We start from the raw sequence: 18777 nt of genomic DNA on the forward strand, positions 1-18777 counted from the left end.
GTGTAGCAATGCTGTTAAGCAAAGTAATAAAAGATGAACCACAGACCCCAGCACAGTCATAGCGGGAGGCTAAGCAATGATTCAGGGTGAAATTTGGGGAGAATGCCTGCTTGCATTCATAGATTCTTCTGAAAGCCCACCTTGAAGAATGATATTTGGTTGATCACTTTTGTGCCCTACTAAATATTCTTGGCTATTGTTGGATGGCATATCTGTAACCTTGTTATACATTTATGGGGGCTTATTAAAAGTATCTATAAGGGTCTATACTTAGAAGTGTGCAAAAAGTACTGATGTCCTCTTCTGTTCAAGAGGGCCACTTTTCAACTTAGATCCAAGAATAATGTCCTGTATACGCTGCTCTGCCTTGTAAATGCTGAAGGACTGTATACAGAGATGGGTTCTCAGTGTAATAATGCTCTAAGGGGTGCACCAGATTATTTTTGGGGCAACTTTGATATATATTATTTAATTAATGATTACGATCATGTACTGTTCAAAAGATGCACTTTTATGTAGAGGTTGAAATCTGCTGAAGTGTAGATAGGCAAGTGACAGCAGCTGCTGTATTCTGTGACCAGTACCATATACTATAATAGATGAGGGAGCTTGCAGCACCAATATATTTTGCCATTCGCTCAGTTATTCTCAATTCCTCTGTCCTGCCCACTACTAGCACGTGAGACAAGTGCTGATGTAGCTAGCTTCTAAAGGCAGATAGAGCAAAAGAATCTAGATGTGCCACTTTTTAACCCAGTCAAAATGGAACACGGTAGAACATACTAGGCCGACCATAAATAAATGCTTGTAAGTATTTAAACTTAGCAAATGTTTTCTACATTTAAAACTGTAAACTACCTACTATATAGGTTAGCCTGTATATTATTTTGCACTCTGTTGCTACTGTATATACAAAGTGCATTACAAGCAGGACAGGTTGGTTTCTACAGTAAAGTTTTGCAAGAGAATGGCAAACTATACAACACTATATGTTTCATGAGGTTCAGTATTTTGCATGTTTCACTGCATTTTCCATATAGAACAGCTCTAGACCAGCAAAAATTAGGGATGAGCCAGGTATTTCATAATATTTGTTTTGTATTGGGTAGTAAACTTTATTCAGATGAGACATAATCATCTCTTCCTTAATATGATTACTTATAGCTGCATAATTCCCCAATTAACAGTTTTTTTTTAAATTAATTATTTTTATATGAAATCCCTGTTAGCACCCAGTGGAGAGAACTGCTGTTTTTATAATGTGCAGGCAAACTGCTTAAACAGCTCACGCTAGGGAAGTAAGTAGAAATTATAATTTAGTATCAGGATATTTTGAGCAAACTGACACATGCAGATATAACATTCTTTGTAAAAGCTATTCCTGATGAAAGGGAACATTGATTTTTCCCTGGTCGCATCCTTGGCAAAAATAAACAGGCTTGGTATATGGAACGTGAGTGTGGTTCCTATTACTGCTGAAAATCTGCACTTGGAACATTAGCTTTACAGGATCTTTCTACTTTATATACAGGAGGTTGAACCCAACCAAATCTAAACCCTAACCAAATGTTGCAAGGGGTATTATATGATGTAGTTGTAGGGGAGCTAGGGCAAGGATTTTATATTGTAGCAGGGGCAGTTGCAGGATTTGGTATATATGGAACAATATATATCACATTAGGCTAGGGATATAAATAGTTATTTTTAATGCACAAATACAATAAAGGTACAGGTATCTGCACAGGGAACATGTGATATCAATACTTTAGTCACTGTACCTGCATGTAACAGCTGCTCTTCCCTTCTTTAGGCCCTGCATGAATGAAGTTTGTCAGTGTTGCATGCCATGGGATCTTTGCAAATAAAGTATTGTTGTGCTATCTGTATTTCTTTAATATCTTTTTTTTTTGCTCCTGGATCTTAGGTCCCACCAATACCTGTCAAGAGGATTCCTGTGCAAATCAGGGTGTCTGCATGCAGCAATGGGAGGGCTTTGCCTGCGACTGCTCCATGACATCCTACTCAGGGAATTATTGCAATGATCGTGAGTACAAAGTATATTGCAGGGAATACAAGCAAATGTATATTTTTAAATATGTGCATATTTCGCTTAGTCTGCACCAGGCTTCATTTGGCAACAATGACCATAGTGGTACTATTTACTGTGCCAACAAGCTGCTAATTTGAGGTTAGCAAAAAAGCGCTTGTGTTAAACACACATTCTGCTGTTTTAATTGTAACTATATGTGTATGATTTGTCTTAGATTTTGCACTAGACACTGCAAAACAGTAAAATTAAGAACACTTATATTGAGGGGTTAATTGTGATCTCTATTCTTGAGATAGACAGAGAAAATGTTTTCCAAGGTCAACAACAAGAGGTTGTTTGTGGTTTTAGTTATTTGCTTGTCTGTTAGAGTTTAATTATTTATAATATTTAATTAAGCCACTGTAGAACACAAAAACCGCCTGATGCTCTCTCTCTCTCTATTTTACACCTCCTGATTGTTCTCCTTTTGCCTTTTGTTTGTTCTTTTTCTGACCTGTCGGACTCGGGCAAAACAACCACATCAGGAAACAGCTGGGTGGGGATTTTTAATGCCATACTAACTCCCATCTCAGATACTTGTGTTGTAGTTTTATATTGCCCTAGACAGTTGTCAGTAATGTAAGAGCAGTAGTCACAGTCAGATGTGAGCAGTTATTAAAAAGATATAAGTGGATTAGGCTTGTGTGCACACACAAAGGGGTAGATTGCATGTACGTAAATGGTAGGACATGGAATTGGGCTGCTCTGAGTTGAAATGCGCTAATTAATGACAGCACACAGTATGGCCAGTAACACAAACATTGTGCATTATTATTTGATTATTACTGTTTAATATGACCTCTGGAAGGAAAGTTTTGTTGACTTGCATTCTCAGCAGCTGCCTATGTCTGCTGAATGCCATGTGTGCTACTAATATGGCATTGTAGTTGACTGAATGCACATAATAGATAAAAAAGTAAAAAGTAATTGTTGACAAGCAGGAGCACAGAGATCAAGACTGGTTTCTGGTTAGTCTTGATCTAAGAGCAGGAAATAAGTGCATGACTAAAATTGTGGAATTGTCTCCTTACCCTAAAATCCACATAGAATATATACCATGCTAAAAGTTACTTTAAAGGTAAACAACCGATTTATGTGATGGGTTGGGGGATGCCAGGCTGGCTGGCTTCCTCCTTCCCCTGATGAATACAATGCTGCCAAATGCAGGCAGAGCCATATCAATTGTTGCACCTGCCGTTTCTTTGGGTGAATCAGCCCGTCATTGCACTTGGAATGAATCTTGGCACAAAAAAGCACACTTTTCTGCGTCAAAATCCTCTCTGTGTGGGCTGACTGGCTGATCGTGTGCCTATCAGAGCACATACATTCAGGAAACGGAAGGCAGTGAATCCGCTTTTCACTGTTGACATATATACAGTGAAGGGAAAATAGATAATGCCTTCATTAGCAAATACATTTACCAGTAACTAAAATCATTGAAAATGTTTTATCAATGAATCTTGGAAAGTTGCTGATAATTACATTTGCTTCCATTAGGGCAACTTTTAGATTTTGGTTTACTACCTCTTTAATGACCTTATTTCTGTCTTTATATGATTCTCCCCAGACAATAGGTATCTATGTGCAAGTTAAAATGATCAGTTTTCCAATGTGTTCTTAGGCCCCAAACAAACAGGACCTGGACTATTCAATACACTTCAATTACAGGAAAATTAAACAGAGAGGGTACTTTTGCAAATATCAGTAATTAGCAAATCTCTGGCAATAACACATGGAAATTCACACTTATTTTAGCTTCTTGACCTTCTAAAAGCTTGGAATGAGATATTGAATTCTGAAGAAGATAACTGATACCTAAAATATCTCATGCACAACGTAATTAGCCCATTGTGTGTATGTATGTGTATTAATCCTGCTTTCGCTATCCAGCCTTTTCAGTTCCAACACAGTGGATACAATGGTAAGATTCATTTCCCTTAATAGCTTTTTGGAGAGTTGCACAAATGCTTATTCCTATATATATGCTGGGTGCTCACTTGGTTTTCAGCTGCCGCCTGCAAGTCTGGGAACTGGAAGAATCCCCCAGCAGACATGAAATTACAGGCAATAAGTGATGTTATTTAGCCAATAAGATTTACTATTTCACAAAAGGGAATTATTTCATCCCTGAAAGCTTAATGTAAAGAATAAATTCATTTGATTGTTGTAGGTTTCTGTTGTCACCATAAATGTGTTTGATTTCTAGCCACCTCACGACCATGAAAAAGAGTAATTGGCCAGTGCCAAAATGCTTTTTTGGTATAACATACAGTTCTTTACTCAATCATCTCCGGGGGAAATTGTCCTTTTGTGTTTCCACTGCTAAATCTACTAGAAATCAGTACTTTCTCCAGTTTAGAATAAAACAACTTCTTTACTAGGGAGACATTTATTGTGACATAGCCCATCCATTTAATGAGTCTGTCCTGAACCTGAGATAAATCAAGGACTATTGAGGGTACCTGGGGGAACCATTCTACTGGATAATCTTTTATCAAGAAGTTATTGAACACCCGATTCCAAGAAGATTACCAGTTTCTCACAGATATGATGTCATACAAGAGAAAGCAGACAGAGACAGACAGAGGCCATAAAAAATCTTTTTAGAGCTCCTCTAGTCCACTGCCCTCCAGTTGGACAGCTCTGCATTGCAACAAAGCTTCTGTTGTCACAAGTCCCTTTTAGAAATTCAAACCCTAATTTTGTGTCTTATTTTTGATGATTCTTCCCCCAACTTCTCCACTGTCGCCTGACATCTACATTAGTCTTCTCTATTACCGTAGAGTAAAGGCAGACAAAACACTGACGACTAACATAACAATCAATTAATCATTCAATAAATTTTGTGTATTAACAAGAGCATATGAAGTAGAAAGATGGTCAGCTTAAGGCCTTTTCTATGTGTCTCTGTGCAGCCATAGACGTGAAACACCTGAAAGCAGTCCCATTATGTGTGCTTACACCTTTTATACTAGAGGCACTTTACATGCAATTTACTCATCTCTGCTGCTGCCACTGCAGTGCTTTTACAATCTATGGAATTCTGTAGAGCCATTAACGACGTTGTCTTAATCAAAAATAAGAATATTTTATACTTTGAAGTTTGGCATATAATTTCCCTCCTATTTAAATTCATGCTAATTTCTCCAGCAAAATGGTTTCTGTATACAATGTAATACTCTCCATCCTGCAACATCAGGAGTAATAGAGTGGTTTTTCTCAGTAGTATCAGTAGACAGAAAAATTAACAGTGAATAAGAGTTAAACATTGAGTTTTTTTTTTAATTCTTCCTCCTGTGCTATCCAGAACTAGGTAGCTATTCCCTCACTATGGGCTTTTTTTTTGCCTTTTTCAAGTCTATTCCATAAAGGCTGAAAAACAACAGCTGCCTTTAGATTGGAGCTAGGAGGCGAGTGTCAGAAACAGAAGTCATTTAATAAACATTTTACTTTTAAAATCCTCTCTGCTACCACCAGTGTCTTGTAGTGAAATACATTGTTACTGACTCAGCGGTGAGTCTCGCCATCTGCAGAACCATTAGAGAAATGAGGAGCAGTCTTTTCCAGTTAATCAGAAAGATGAGCCTGCTAACCCAAGGTTCAGTGTAAGATATGGGTTAAGCGAACTCGCAACCAATTTAAGTATAAATGTAACAATCACCATGTAGAAGCAGGGAACCAGAAGAAGAATGTCCAACCAAAAAGTCCCTAAATGTTTTCTGCCATTAAAACTGTCAACTAGGCAGATGAATATCAATTCAACTACTTTGAACTATACATACATTCAGTAAATATCATTTACATAATTAAAGTGGTAGAACAATATGCTTGTGGCCTATGGTCTGCTTCTCTACACATTTGCTGTGTAGGCAGGTGGACAGAAGCAGATCGACACCTATAAACTATAAATATTAATTTATTTTTTTTACACAAATGCAAAGAAAGCCATATTGTAAATACTAATTTCCAAGCCCCACTGCAGGCTATCAGTGTAATGGCCCAAGTGGGTTCTGCAAATTGGTAATAGCAATATGGCTTTTTTCCATCTATGGAACCTTGTGTGTCTGTGTAAAAAAATAATTATAGTTATTATTGGAAGTTTACATGTGTTTACACATCTTTTTAAAATACACCCAATTAAATGAGCCCATGGCACAGAGGGGGTGGGGCATGTTTTGCTTTTAAAATCCAATTCACCAAACAGTTCAGGCTCACTTTCCTTGGGCTGCTAGCATAATCCTTTAATATTTCAATTTTTTTTTTGGTTTTTTAAATTCTATGCTCTTGGTGATTTTCTCATTGACTGTAGTGTTAGGGTGAAGGCAGACCAAGAGATTTGTCACCCACAACAAATATGTGCTACTGCAGGTGATAAATCTCATGGAATCTCAAGTGCCTTATGCCCCTGAAGAAGCCTATGAGTCAGTGAAACTCATTGGGCGCATAGGTGGACGGTGGGTGATTAGCTCCCACTCGCTCCCCATGTAGACAGGTAGAAGGCACTGGGGGACGAATGGAAGGGAGAGAAAAGGTGGTGTGGGTGCATTAGCGCTACTAAGCCAATGTGGGCACTTATATTTTAGCAATTGAACTATTGTGGGAGTATAACACACTAAACAATGCCGTCGGCATTCGTTTACTATTATAGCAGTAACGGCTGGGGGATGCGTAGCTCCCATTAGCTTTCCCTGAACAGAAGTGCGGCAGCATAGTGGGAGGGCATATTAAAGGGCTGATGCGATAATACACATACCTTTAGATTAATAAATAATAATAAGCTAACAAGACTTGATCCAGCTGCTAATACCTACTCTCACCACCGATCAACAATATGTGTTATTTTATGGACACAGCCCAGCACTACTTATATATGAGAGTAGTGAGTCTAGTTTACTAGGCAGTGTGCCTTTTAACCATTTAATAATAAAAGTGAAGTTTTATTATATTATCTTGGTCTATCATCTGAACTGGTTATCTTAAAGTGTCCAGTGGGGGTGCTGATACGTATTTGCATCCTACTTTGAAACACCTTGTTCATATATTTTTTGTGTATAATATTATTTATTATTAACATGTATTTATACAGCGCCAACATATTGCGTAGCACTGTACGTAGCACTATATATATATATATATATATATATATATATATATATATATATATATATATATATATATATATATATATATATATATATATTTGTATACACCCTAACCTGCAAGTGTTGGTGACATTCAATTGTCCTTATACTCGAATATTGGTGATAAACATAAAATAAACCCAATAGGCTAGTTTTGCTGCCAGTAAGGATTAATTACATCTTAGTTTGGATCAAGTACAAGCTACTGTTTTATTATCACAGGGAAATCATTTTTCAAAATTTGCCTTATTTGAATAAATGGAGTTTATGGGAGACAGCCTTACTGTAATTCAGAGCTTTCTGGATAATGGGTTTCTGGATAACGGATCTCATACCTGTACCATGTAGGGTTGCCACCTGTCCGGTATATTACCGGCCTAGCCGGTAAAAAAATTGGTTGATCCCAATGTTATTAATACTGAAAAAAGATAAATATGTAGGAAGGCCGGTATTTTGTTCCAGAAAAGGTGACAACCCTAGTATTATGTAACAGAGATAGAATTAATCCAGCACACGTATCTGCTCAAGGGTTATTACCCGTGTTTAATGTCAAGCCAAACAGGTTACAACGTTTCGGGGGCGTACCCCTTCGTCAGGTAAGTTGTAACCAGTTTGGCTTGACATTAAACACGGGTAATAACCCTTGAGCAGATACGTGTGCTGGATTAATTCTATTTCTGTACCATTTGTTGGAGGTGCCGTCCTCCTATGTTCCATGCACCGTGAATGTCGAAAGAGGGACCAGGTGTGCATCTGCATTTCGTTGGCTGAAGTTAGTACCATTTAAACCAGTAGCTTGTAAGGAGAAAATGTTAGTTTTGTATGTGGTTGAAAAAAACAAAATAAAGGTGGTTAATTTAGACATTGACACTTTACAAAATTAAGCTTAAAGTTCTGGGCAGAGACAGATAGATAAAAAGGAAATATTAGCGTAAAAAAATAAAGATACTAAAAATGATTTAGTATTGATAATTTTTCATTTGTGACTTCTGTAATGGGACTGGAGTTTTACTATTTAAAGAATTTTCACAGTGGAGCATCACAGCGATCTTGTCACTCTTTCTCCGAAAGCTCCGGCTCTTTCTGAAGACTGATAATTAATTTCCCTTTCTAACAACCTCTTGCTGAGTTGAGCAAGAGATGTGCTACAGGGTCAGGGATTTGCTGTCTCCACCAGATGCTTTCATCCCCTTAATGGATTTGACCCATCGAGAAGTGAGAAGCTCCTCAGTGTTATTGGTAAAGGGATGGCTAATAATTGAACCTTGCTGAAGTGCCCTTGTGCTATTAAATGATACTTTAAGTCAAAGGCCAAAAGGGTTGTGCTTTGTAAATGATCCCTATGTTCTTGCAGAGGAGCCTGCAATGCACACAAAGCTTAAAGCTTTACGTAGGCATAGAAAGCACTCAGCATCTGTATCATTCTCAGTGAATGCAAACTTAATAAGATAAAAATGTTCATGGCTATTGAGGTGCTCTATATGCCATTCCATGGCAGTACTGCTCTGTCTCATCTGAAACTCTTTTCCTACACAGACAGATACCTTTAAAACCAATTTAGAGGCTGATTTATTCATTTTAGAGTTTGAGAAAAAAACAAATTGCGATTCTGAAAAAATCAAGACAAAACAATTTATATTCCCTCAATTGCTAGCATGGTTAGACTCCATTGTGTTTACTCAATTTTAATGAAGCTTCAAAATCTGGACCCCTCCCCTCAAAACTTGAAACTAATCTTGATTGATGCACTCCCCCATTGACTTTTATAGTATCTCAAAAGGCTTTGGGTGGTGAAGGTTTCCATTTGAATTTTTGCAAATGTTTTTTTTTGCTTCAATTTTCTTGAATCACAGAAGAATGTTATTTTCAAACTTAAAAGAAAATGTGCCCCTAATATTCACTTACTTGATTAATATTACAGAATGTTGTACTTTGCACACTGCACTGAATTTCTAAACAAGAAAGAGGAAGGGAAATGGGGAAACACTATTCATATTATACTGTATGTAATCCAAGGCCCATAATAAGGTCCCAAATTCCATTTTTCTAGTCTGTTGCATGACTGAGGTATTCAAAATCTCTTTTACCAAGCAAACAACAGAAAATATTCCTGACAACATTCTTCTTTAATACAAACAGTAGTAATACAACAAAGTTCTATTTTTTTAAAAAAAGGTATTGCATTCTTACTGGGATGTCAGCAGCCAGGTCTTTTCAGATGATGATTATGATTTAAGAAAATACAGGAATATATAGTAGGTTTTTGCCAACATTTCAGATTCTAAAATGTTTCACCTCTAGAGAAAGAGTTATAACCAGCACAAATGTTACACAATAATTAGTCTAGCAAATGCACAGTAATGTCTTTTAGGCCAGATGTTCTAGTATACAATTCTGCATCATAAGCCATTTCACTACAGTAAAAGTGGAGTGACAACATAGATGTAGAGTTTTAAGAAGCAAATCTTTAGTTCAACAATGGAGACTCCCACTTTAAAAGACAAAGTATTTGGTAATTAAAGGATACTTTGATTTTCAATATAAGGCCCATTTCAGATGAAGTGTTATATATGCCAGGGAGAAAACACAAATCTACTTCCTTCCATCACTGTGCCCAGTGACATGATATTGGGTAGGGCGGATTTTTACATCTACCCTGTCTGATGTCACAGCAGGCACACAGGCTTGAATCTATAAAAAGGAAAGACTGGAAGCAGAAGGCAACTGTTATTGATACAAATAGTTTCTAATATTCCACAGATGCTGCTGAAAAATGTGTCAACTAATGTAGCAAATTGTAACAGTTCAGAATGTGCACCTGGATTACTGAGCTGCCAGACTCAAACACCAGACACAAGAACATTAAATTTAACCTCAATGGTAAAAAATAATAAATCGAAAGACATTGAAAAGAAGTCATCATTTCTGATAAACAACTGAAGTGTTTGGAAGGTGAACACCCCCTTTACCTGAGAAAGTAAATGATGGAATTTAGCAAAACTCCAGAAATCTGATTATTATACTTATAATGACAGGGTAGCTAGTTATTTCACCCTGACATAGCTTAACATTTTCTTTCTGCATCACATTAACTTACATATCTGTCAGAAAAGACAGCACACACACACACTCACACTTGCTCTCATTTATCTCTTTTTCAATTACTAAAACCACAGAACATAGGTTAAGTGCTGTGTGTGTTCCCAGCAGCCGAATATCTAATTACAGCTTCATTATCAATGGTAATGTAAGACCCTGGTCTCTTCCTTGCTATCAGAATAATTCTCCAGACTTACACACTGTATTGTAATTTTGATTTTCTGATTGAAAGTGCAGTATAGTTTGTAATGTAGGACAAACACAAGGCCTCTTCCTCTATCAAATCTTAAAGCATACATTTGTATATTAACCCATACATTACTGTAATATAATTATTCACTAATTAATATTGGTGTTTATATTGCTACCTGAATAATTGGCAGCTTCTCCAGTTGAATAACATACCAATTCTTATAACTTCTCCCTATATTTTTCTGTAGTGCCTTTAATAAAGTCTTTCATATATCACTATTTCAGTATACATGTCCTAAACTGCTCCTTAAATTATTTGTATTATTATGTGACACACCACTGCTGCCTGTAGATTTGGATTTCCTTATCAAAAGCAACACAACCTTTTTCTTAGTTTTCTCTTTTATTCAAACATTTTTGCAACCAAATGCAGCAAACAGTGAAGCCCCCAGAAAGTGTGGCATGCAAGCACAGATACAAATTTGCAGCTTTGGGAACTAAGCTGCATGATCCCTATTGTATCTCCCTTCATGAAAACAATGGCTGCAATGATTTCAGGGGCAGCTAGTGGTACTACATTACACCCCAGCATGCCCATCTGTCTGCTTTTCCCCATGGATCAGGGGTAGAGATTAATCTAGAGTGGTATCAACTGTTTTTATTTTGGGTAAACCTCCTACCATGCTGACTCACTGAGTGATAAAGTGCTAATTGCCAATTTGGTTGCATAGACGTTAATGTGTGCACGAGGGGGGCAGGAGACGGCATCTTTATGGGTAATGTGGCAGATGTCGCCTGTCTGTCCTTGGGAGCTGATCACAGGAGAAGGGGAATTCTTAATGCAATCTATAAAATTGCCTCTTGGATGAGATAGTTTACTTCATCGCAGCTGGAAACCCATTAAGATAAAGCCTTTAAAATCAGCATATACATTATTAGCAGCTTCCTTGTTGCTGTACATAAAGCTGAGATTGAGCTGGGTTTTGGAGAATCACTATAAATATGAGATAAAACAGAGACAATGCAGAAAACTGACTTTTTTTTGTTCAAACTGTACACGCAGCTCCTGAAAGAAGCCCACACACGGGCCTTCCAAAAGCATCCCCCCTCACCCATCATGTGCTTACCTCTTTGCCATTCCAGGTAAAGTGCTGCTTGTCTGCCCAGTGCCATTTCTGTCCCAATGGCGCACCCTCCCTTCTGCTCCGCGATTAAAACTTTTGCGTCAGAACGGAGCATAGGGGGATACATTGCTAATTCAGAGAGTGCTGTTGCTATTACTGCACTAGCAGAGTCAAATTTGAAGTTTTCAAACGGCAAATTTGGCCCTTAAAGTTACAGGAGGCAGCTTCTTGCCATCCTTGGTAACTAGCTGCTTGCTGCTGCATGTGGCAGAGTTCTCACATGGCCTTATGGTAGGTGTCACCCTGTATCTGCCACACTCAAAATAACATTTTCTGTTATTGCAACCTATTTAAAATAATGGGACATTTTCTGCTCATTGCACAGATGCAGATCAGTCACCTGTTGTGGTGATAAAGGCCAATTGGACCATGTTGGCTCTCCCTGGCACCACTGTGGTTGGTAAAATGCTTTGCGTGCCATATCCCAATTTATGACAGAAAAAGGGACCCTCCCTAACTTTTGTGTCTCTAATGACTTGCAAGTTAGGGGGCAATATGGTAGTACCTACAGTACATGTCCCCCACGTCCTCCCCTTATGAATACAGTGAGCTGAGCACTAGCAACACTGTATTATCAGTGGATGCCTCATTGTGGAGCACAGAGATTTGCGGCAGTTCCTCTATGATCAGGGCAGGGATTAAAGTGGAAAAACAGGGATGGCGCCCAGTTTGAATTTTGCACCCTGTTCTGCAAGTACTAAATTACCTCACAATAAAACCAAATTTGTTATATGAACTTTAGAAATATCTATAGAGTTGATGGAACATCACACCCAGAGAACAACTCTTATATTACATAATGAACACTAGCAAAATCAAACAAAAAAGGTGATCCCTTATTAAATAAATTTATCCTGCGGTAGAAGCGGAGGTCTGACCTTAGTCAGTACAAATTAATGATTTAAAAGAGAAAAAAGTACCCCACTAGCTTCAAAACTCGCTCAGCAGTCTCTAGTAGTTTAAGCCTACCTAATTTAAATAGTCTCAATTGCGTGCAAATTTGCTGATTACTTTAATATAAATCCCAAAAAAAGTGCTTGTGCTATAATTAAATCGATTAGAATCCAATAATTATGAATTAATTAAATAATTGTGATACAATTCATTCTATTATATATATAGGGGTTAAGAAAAATTGATACCCATATACCCTTAGCTATAGCCAATTTTATTCCACGATAGTGTATATCCTTTTGCTACAGGATATATTATAGTCTAAGAGTTAATAGTAACCCCCTCCAATCACTTTAAAAAACTTTAAAGTGCAAGTGCTTAACAATTAACGAAGAGTAGTAATTTCATCCAGACTGACAAAAAATTCGTAAAATTGAAAGTGCTCGATAGTGCTTAGCAATAAATTAAAATTGAGAGAATTGATTAAATAGAGACCGCAATAAATAGGATAAATATTAAAAAACACACAATGCTCAGGTTCAGAAAATAAGTCAGAAATGGAAAAGAAGAGGAGGTGGAGTTGTCCCAAATCTACTACCTGATTATTTCTATCCCTGGGACACCACAAAGTCAAGGAAGGCAGAGTACCCGGGACTGTGGTCTCAAATTTTAATCTAGTCCTAGACTGGAAGAGAACTGTATAGGCCTAAAAAACCACAAATCCACGGGCTCTTGTGAGCTTTAGTATCAGATAGATTAGCGAAGAACCGAGCACTGGTTGAGATTTGAAATTTTTCTTAACCTCTATATATATAATAGAATGAATTGTATCACAATTATTTAATTAATTCATAATTATTGGATTCTAATCGATTTAATTATAGCACAAGCACTTTTTTTGGGATTTATATTAAAGTAATCGGCGAATCTGCACGCAATTGAGACTATTTAAATTAGGTAGGCTTAAACTGCTAGAGACTGCTGAGCGAGTTTTGAAGCTAGTGGGGTACTTTTTTCTCTTTTAGAACACTAGCAAAATGTAAACTTGTAACAAAGCAATATGCAGGCTGGCAGCAATCACATTCCAGCTTGTTTCTCTGGGTGTAGAATCTGCTGGGTGCAGGATTTAGATTGGTCATTCTCCCAGGCATTCTGCCATGTTACATAGCAGTGAAAAGGTACAAATAACCTATGCTGTGTCATAAAAGGGAGGCACCCTGATTCTCACCAGGTGTAGAGATGTCTGCTTTAGTAAATTCCATGTTGCTACCAGTTTCTGTATTTAATTTGTCCTTGGAAAGCTAATTCCAATTTTAGTATGACCTAACACTCTATTAGAAGGACACAAGATTACTTTAAAATCTGTAGCATCCACAGGAAAAGTTTTGATTGATGTCTTACTCTTTTGCTTTTCAAAATGCACATCTGTGCTATAAACTGAATCCTAACTCTCAGACGTGCACTGGCAGTTAAGAAGTTCACAATCATTACAGAGCACCTTGAATGCTGTTCTGTAGCAAAAAGTGCAGGGCAAAGCTTTATGTTAAAGTATGGTTCTACTGCCAGGTATCCTAATATACCAGGCATAATATAGTGGTACTCTGCATGTACCTAATTTAAGGACACATATTAGAACAGTACTATGCAGGTATAAATATTAGGACTGACTTTACTGCATGTGCTTGTGTAATAAGAGTGTAAGAATGCAATACTTCAGGTTCTTGAATTAGAAGGCAATATACCAACAGAATTCCCAGCAGATTCTACTTGGTGTTCTTTAGGCAAATAAAAGTATATCTTAGAAACCTCCAATTCTTTAATATGACTTTTTGCAGACACTAGTTTTATATGTGTAGAGATGGATTCTTAGCCTAAGGAGTCACAGTTTTACATCATACAAATATATGTGGAAAGCAGTTTGATTATGGGGTTATTAAGAAAAAAATTATGTTCCTTACATTCCCGAAATCTTCCTCCTGCGAGTTGCACTCATTCCTTGTATGATGAATGTGCTGTAAGCAGCAGGGAAATGAGCTAATAAGAGAGTTTATGGGACGGCAGAGGACCATCTGTTAGGGTATATGTTTGAAGGTACAGTGCATTACATGAAGGAGCACTGACAAAACATTTCATTCACATTGCAACCCTGGGAATAAGGAGTGTGGATCTGATGCTAGATAAAGTAGGCAATGGCAAACATATTGTTGCTGTGCTGAACAAATATAGTTCACTTATACACTTATCTCTTTCTAGTGCAGTTACACCCTGGTCCTTTCATAATGCACATAAATTCTGTGCCTGTTCCAGATATGACATACCCTGTAAGTCATGCAGATACATATATATTTACATATATACAGATGCCCTCTGCCTTGCAAAAAATACAAATGCATCATGCTCTGTTTATAATACAAATATGTCTGAGTGAATGATACAAAGAAAAATAATGTACAAAAAACAGACTTTTGATAATAAATTTAAATTCTCTTTTTATTAGGAGCCTTGAGTGTTCCTTTTTCTACTATATCAGATCTGCCATTGGTACCGCCAGGGAAGACTAATCATTGGTTATTCTCATCAGTGCACATGTAGCAGTGGATCCCTACATATGTTAGAGCATTCCTTCTGGGATGTGAGAAACAAGAAATCACAGAGCCTCTGAGGAACAGGGTGATGGCTATGTATTTTAGTCTGACCAAGAACAGGGAGCCAGGCGGCTGTGTAAATGAGTGAGGAGCAGAGTGATAGCTGTGTGTAACAGAATGTGGAGGAGTAGAGTGATAAATAGCTGTGGACTGTATATCACTATGAGGACTAGATTGACACCCAGAAAAAAAACTCCAATTGCAGTGTTATTTTCCACATGCATTTGTCAGTTACAAAAAGAGATCCATTATATATAGGAGAAATGGCAAATAAATGCCATACTTAAACTGCTCTAAAGTCATAAAGCACAATATTTCCTGTCATTTGGGATGCTTACTCTTTGGTAACAGGCAGACCTTTTAGGGGCACAACGGATGTATTCTCGTTGAATTAAAGATGAGTACTAAGGTGGGAAGGAGCAGAGAGGCCAGTGGAGTATACTTTAAAAGCACATACTTTAAAAGCACATAGTTGTATGTAAGTCATTTCTCACAGACTTGAATCTAGAAGAATATATACAATTGGGCATTGAACCAAGGTGTGTATGATCTGTTTATTTTGAATTTGGAGCTCAAATCATTGCATCGCAATACAGGTGCAACGTTGTCTGAAATCTGCCAAATCTTATATCATGGCTGTGACAATTTAAGAAAACTCTACACTTCAGGGTATAAACCCTTCGTACTGTAATAAAGTGGCTAAGAGCCTTATTCTACTGCATCGAGAGTACAGGAATACAGTATTACATACAGTTCATATCTCAGTTGCCAGACCGCATACACAGATGGTTTAATAGGTGAGACAAATGAACCTTACCAAATAGAAGATTCCTTCAGAACTGCAGAAATATGCTGCTGCCTTTATACAGTTCTAAACATGACTGTCAGCACATTGCACCTTCCATTTAGCCGCTAAAGAAGTGCTTCCACACTCATCCGGCCTTCCAGGGGGAGAGTTTAAAATCAAGAATATGAATTCCACTGTGGGTTTTCACATGTGGCAGCCAACCCCCCCTACTGTGTACATTATTCTACCCCTGCCGTATAGCTGTGCCGTCCCATTAAAGGTGGAATGAATCATCTGATCGCTGCTCTTCTTACTCCTCAAATAACAGACTTCATGCTGACTCTGATATAAAATGCATACACCTTGCTCATCTATAATACAGTGTGTCTCTTGTGCTAAAATTGCTCAGGGGCTTGGGGGAACAACTCATTCACTGAGACATTATGAGGAAATAAATCTTACTTTCTGACCTATAAATGTTAGCTAACTAGAGACAGGTAGGGAAAGGTCAAGGATAATAAAGCCAAACCATGCAATGGTCACAGGTCTGTGAAAGAAAAATAGAATCTTTGGAAAAAAAATAGAAACTTTGCATAGCATATTGCAGGGTGAAAGAAGCAATTTCGGCAACATGTGCGTTAACTCATATACAGCAAGTGGACCATCTATGAGATACAGCTTTATAGAAATAGCCAGAGAAACTAGACTGCTACAGAACCCAGGCAGACCCAGATATAGATTTCTTCAGTTTGGTGAATTGATCAGTAAGTAAAGGGAATTCTGTTATCAGAGTTGCATGTATAGCTTACTCTCCTTAATAGATCCTAGTGTCTCCTGCCAATAAGGTGTATGGTTAATGGGCAAAGTAAATGCAGGAGTGTTCATGGATGACTGAAGGGCTTGATAGAGTTGTGGATATCTCCCTAGATAGATGATCAGAGTGTGAAATAGAGCCATTAATGGATGCGGTGGCTCAGTCATCTGTGAGCAACAGAGACAAACCCAGCATTTGGTGGCTACGAGGCAAAGAATAAAACCTTGTTATATCTGCTGTCATTCCCCTTTCTTCTTTGCTACTGTGGTGTGCTCAATTTTCTCTCTATATACATAGATAGCAGTGCTTTTAGTTTTTACAGCAGTCTAATTCAGCTTGCAGATGTGATGCACGTGATGCATCTTGTAGAGACAATTTAAATCTAACAGGATAAAAACATAGATCTGTGCAATAGGATATTTCACTAAAAGTTTTCCGTTTTAGAGCAGTGGACAGTGTTTGACCTGCCTGAGATAAAGGTGATGAGGGATTCCTTGTTTTCTAGATGTAGACATTGTTTGTGGTGTATGGTATTTACCAGTAATTTTGATATTTAGGTAATCTACAGGTCTAACATAACTGTAGACAGTATGTACATGAGCTGCTATTCATGTTGTCCAAGTATCTTTTGGGATCACTAGTGCCATTACATGACCCAGTGCTTCTGTTTTATAATCATCCCAGTCATGCAGATGTGACGTAAAACCTTTAATTTTTCTGCATTAATGTATACCTCTTTTCAATAATGTGTTAGCACTCCAAAAAAAGTTAGTATTAAAATATAATAAAATCATAACTTAGTTTATAAACTTCATATCATCAATGTTTTGTTTTCTCAAATATGAATAAGTGAGGGCATCCCAACAATGGTGAACTTCACAGGAATACTGTATAATGTACCTGGGGATTTGATTGTTGCTCTAAGAATAGAACATACCCAATGATCCTTCACTGGAAAGGGAACAAGAGACCTTATGGCAGGGACTGCAGGCAGCATTGTGGGGACTGAAGGAACCACACCAACCTTTATCTGGTGTTTGCATGCTTAGGTAGAAATCTCTACTGAATCCCATCTCTTAAAAAAAACAAAGTATTAACTTTCTCTGGTGTGGGATTCTCACTTCCCATAGAAAATGGGTTCTTTCCATATATACACGAAGGGGAGATAGTGAGAAAATTAATTAGAACAACTGCCGGGAGCCCTTATCACACCATTCAAGGTTGTTCAAAGGTACATTCCAGTTAACTCCATTCTGTGAAGTTGCCAGCTAGACTGTATGTGATGTACTTTATTTATAAGGATATCATTTTGCAAGTGGCAGGAGACCAAATGTGGAAGCCCCAATTGGGAACACTGTAATCAAAATTCTCTTTGTGAAGCAGAATGTAATGAGCTTTAGCTTTTAGTGAGGTTTTTCAGTTTTCTGTTACTTTAACAACATACATATCTAAACCTTATGCTCCCAGCACCCAGCAAAAAGCATGTTACAGTATGTAGGAGTTGCAAAAGGAACAGCGATACAGTACAATACAAGCTATGATAAATGCCTGCATACCTGCATTAAAAGGTATTTTACCCTCAGGAGAGGTGATTTCCTGCAGGTGACAAGTGACAAAGTGTTGTGTCTGTCGCTGCCCTCAAGCTGGCCATAGACGCAAAGATCTGATCGTACAAATCCTCTTTTCGTACGATTTTCGGATTGTGTGTGTGGAGTGTCCCGACATCTCTCATGCCATGCTGATCGGTCGTTCAGTTGATCGGACAGTTAGAACATTTATGTCGGCTGCCGATAATATCTCAGCGTGTATTGCCGATCTGAAGATCTTCAGTGGGAGACTAGCTGTCACTAGCTTTTGTCGGACATAAGTTTCGTATGATTGCTGTAGGGGCAGAACATCGGCTGGTCTGTTCTTTTTCTACTTTATTTGATC

The 18777-nt window shown here is 37.8% G+C and overlaps 1 protein-coding gene across 21 annotated transcripts in view; it reads left to right on the forward strand.

Moving 5' to 3' along the window:
• Positions 1-18777, forward strand: part of nrxn3.L (neurexin 3 L homeolog) — a 273346-nt gene that overhangs the window by 152871 nt on the left and 101698 nt on the right. For all 21 annotated transcript variants that reach the window (XM_041572988.1, XM_041572989.1, XM_041572991.1 and 18 more), the window contains one exon: positions 1925-2044. In XM_041572988.1, the coding sequence (XP_041428922.1) occupies positions 1925-2044 (120 nt within the window). The remainder of the gene's footprint in view (positions 1-1924; positions 2045-18777) is intronic.

Source organism: Xenopus laevis, chromosome 8L (genome assembly GCF_017654675.1).
Source record: "Xenopus laevis strain J_2021 chromosome 8L, Xenopus_laevis_v10.1, whole genome shotgun sequence".
NCBI classification, from domain to species: domain Eukaryota; kingdom Metazoa; phylum Chordata; class Amphibia; order Anura; family Pipidae; genus Xenopus; species Xenopus laevis.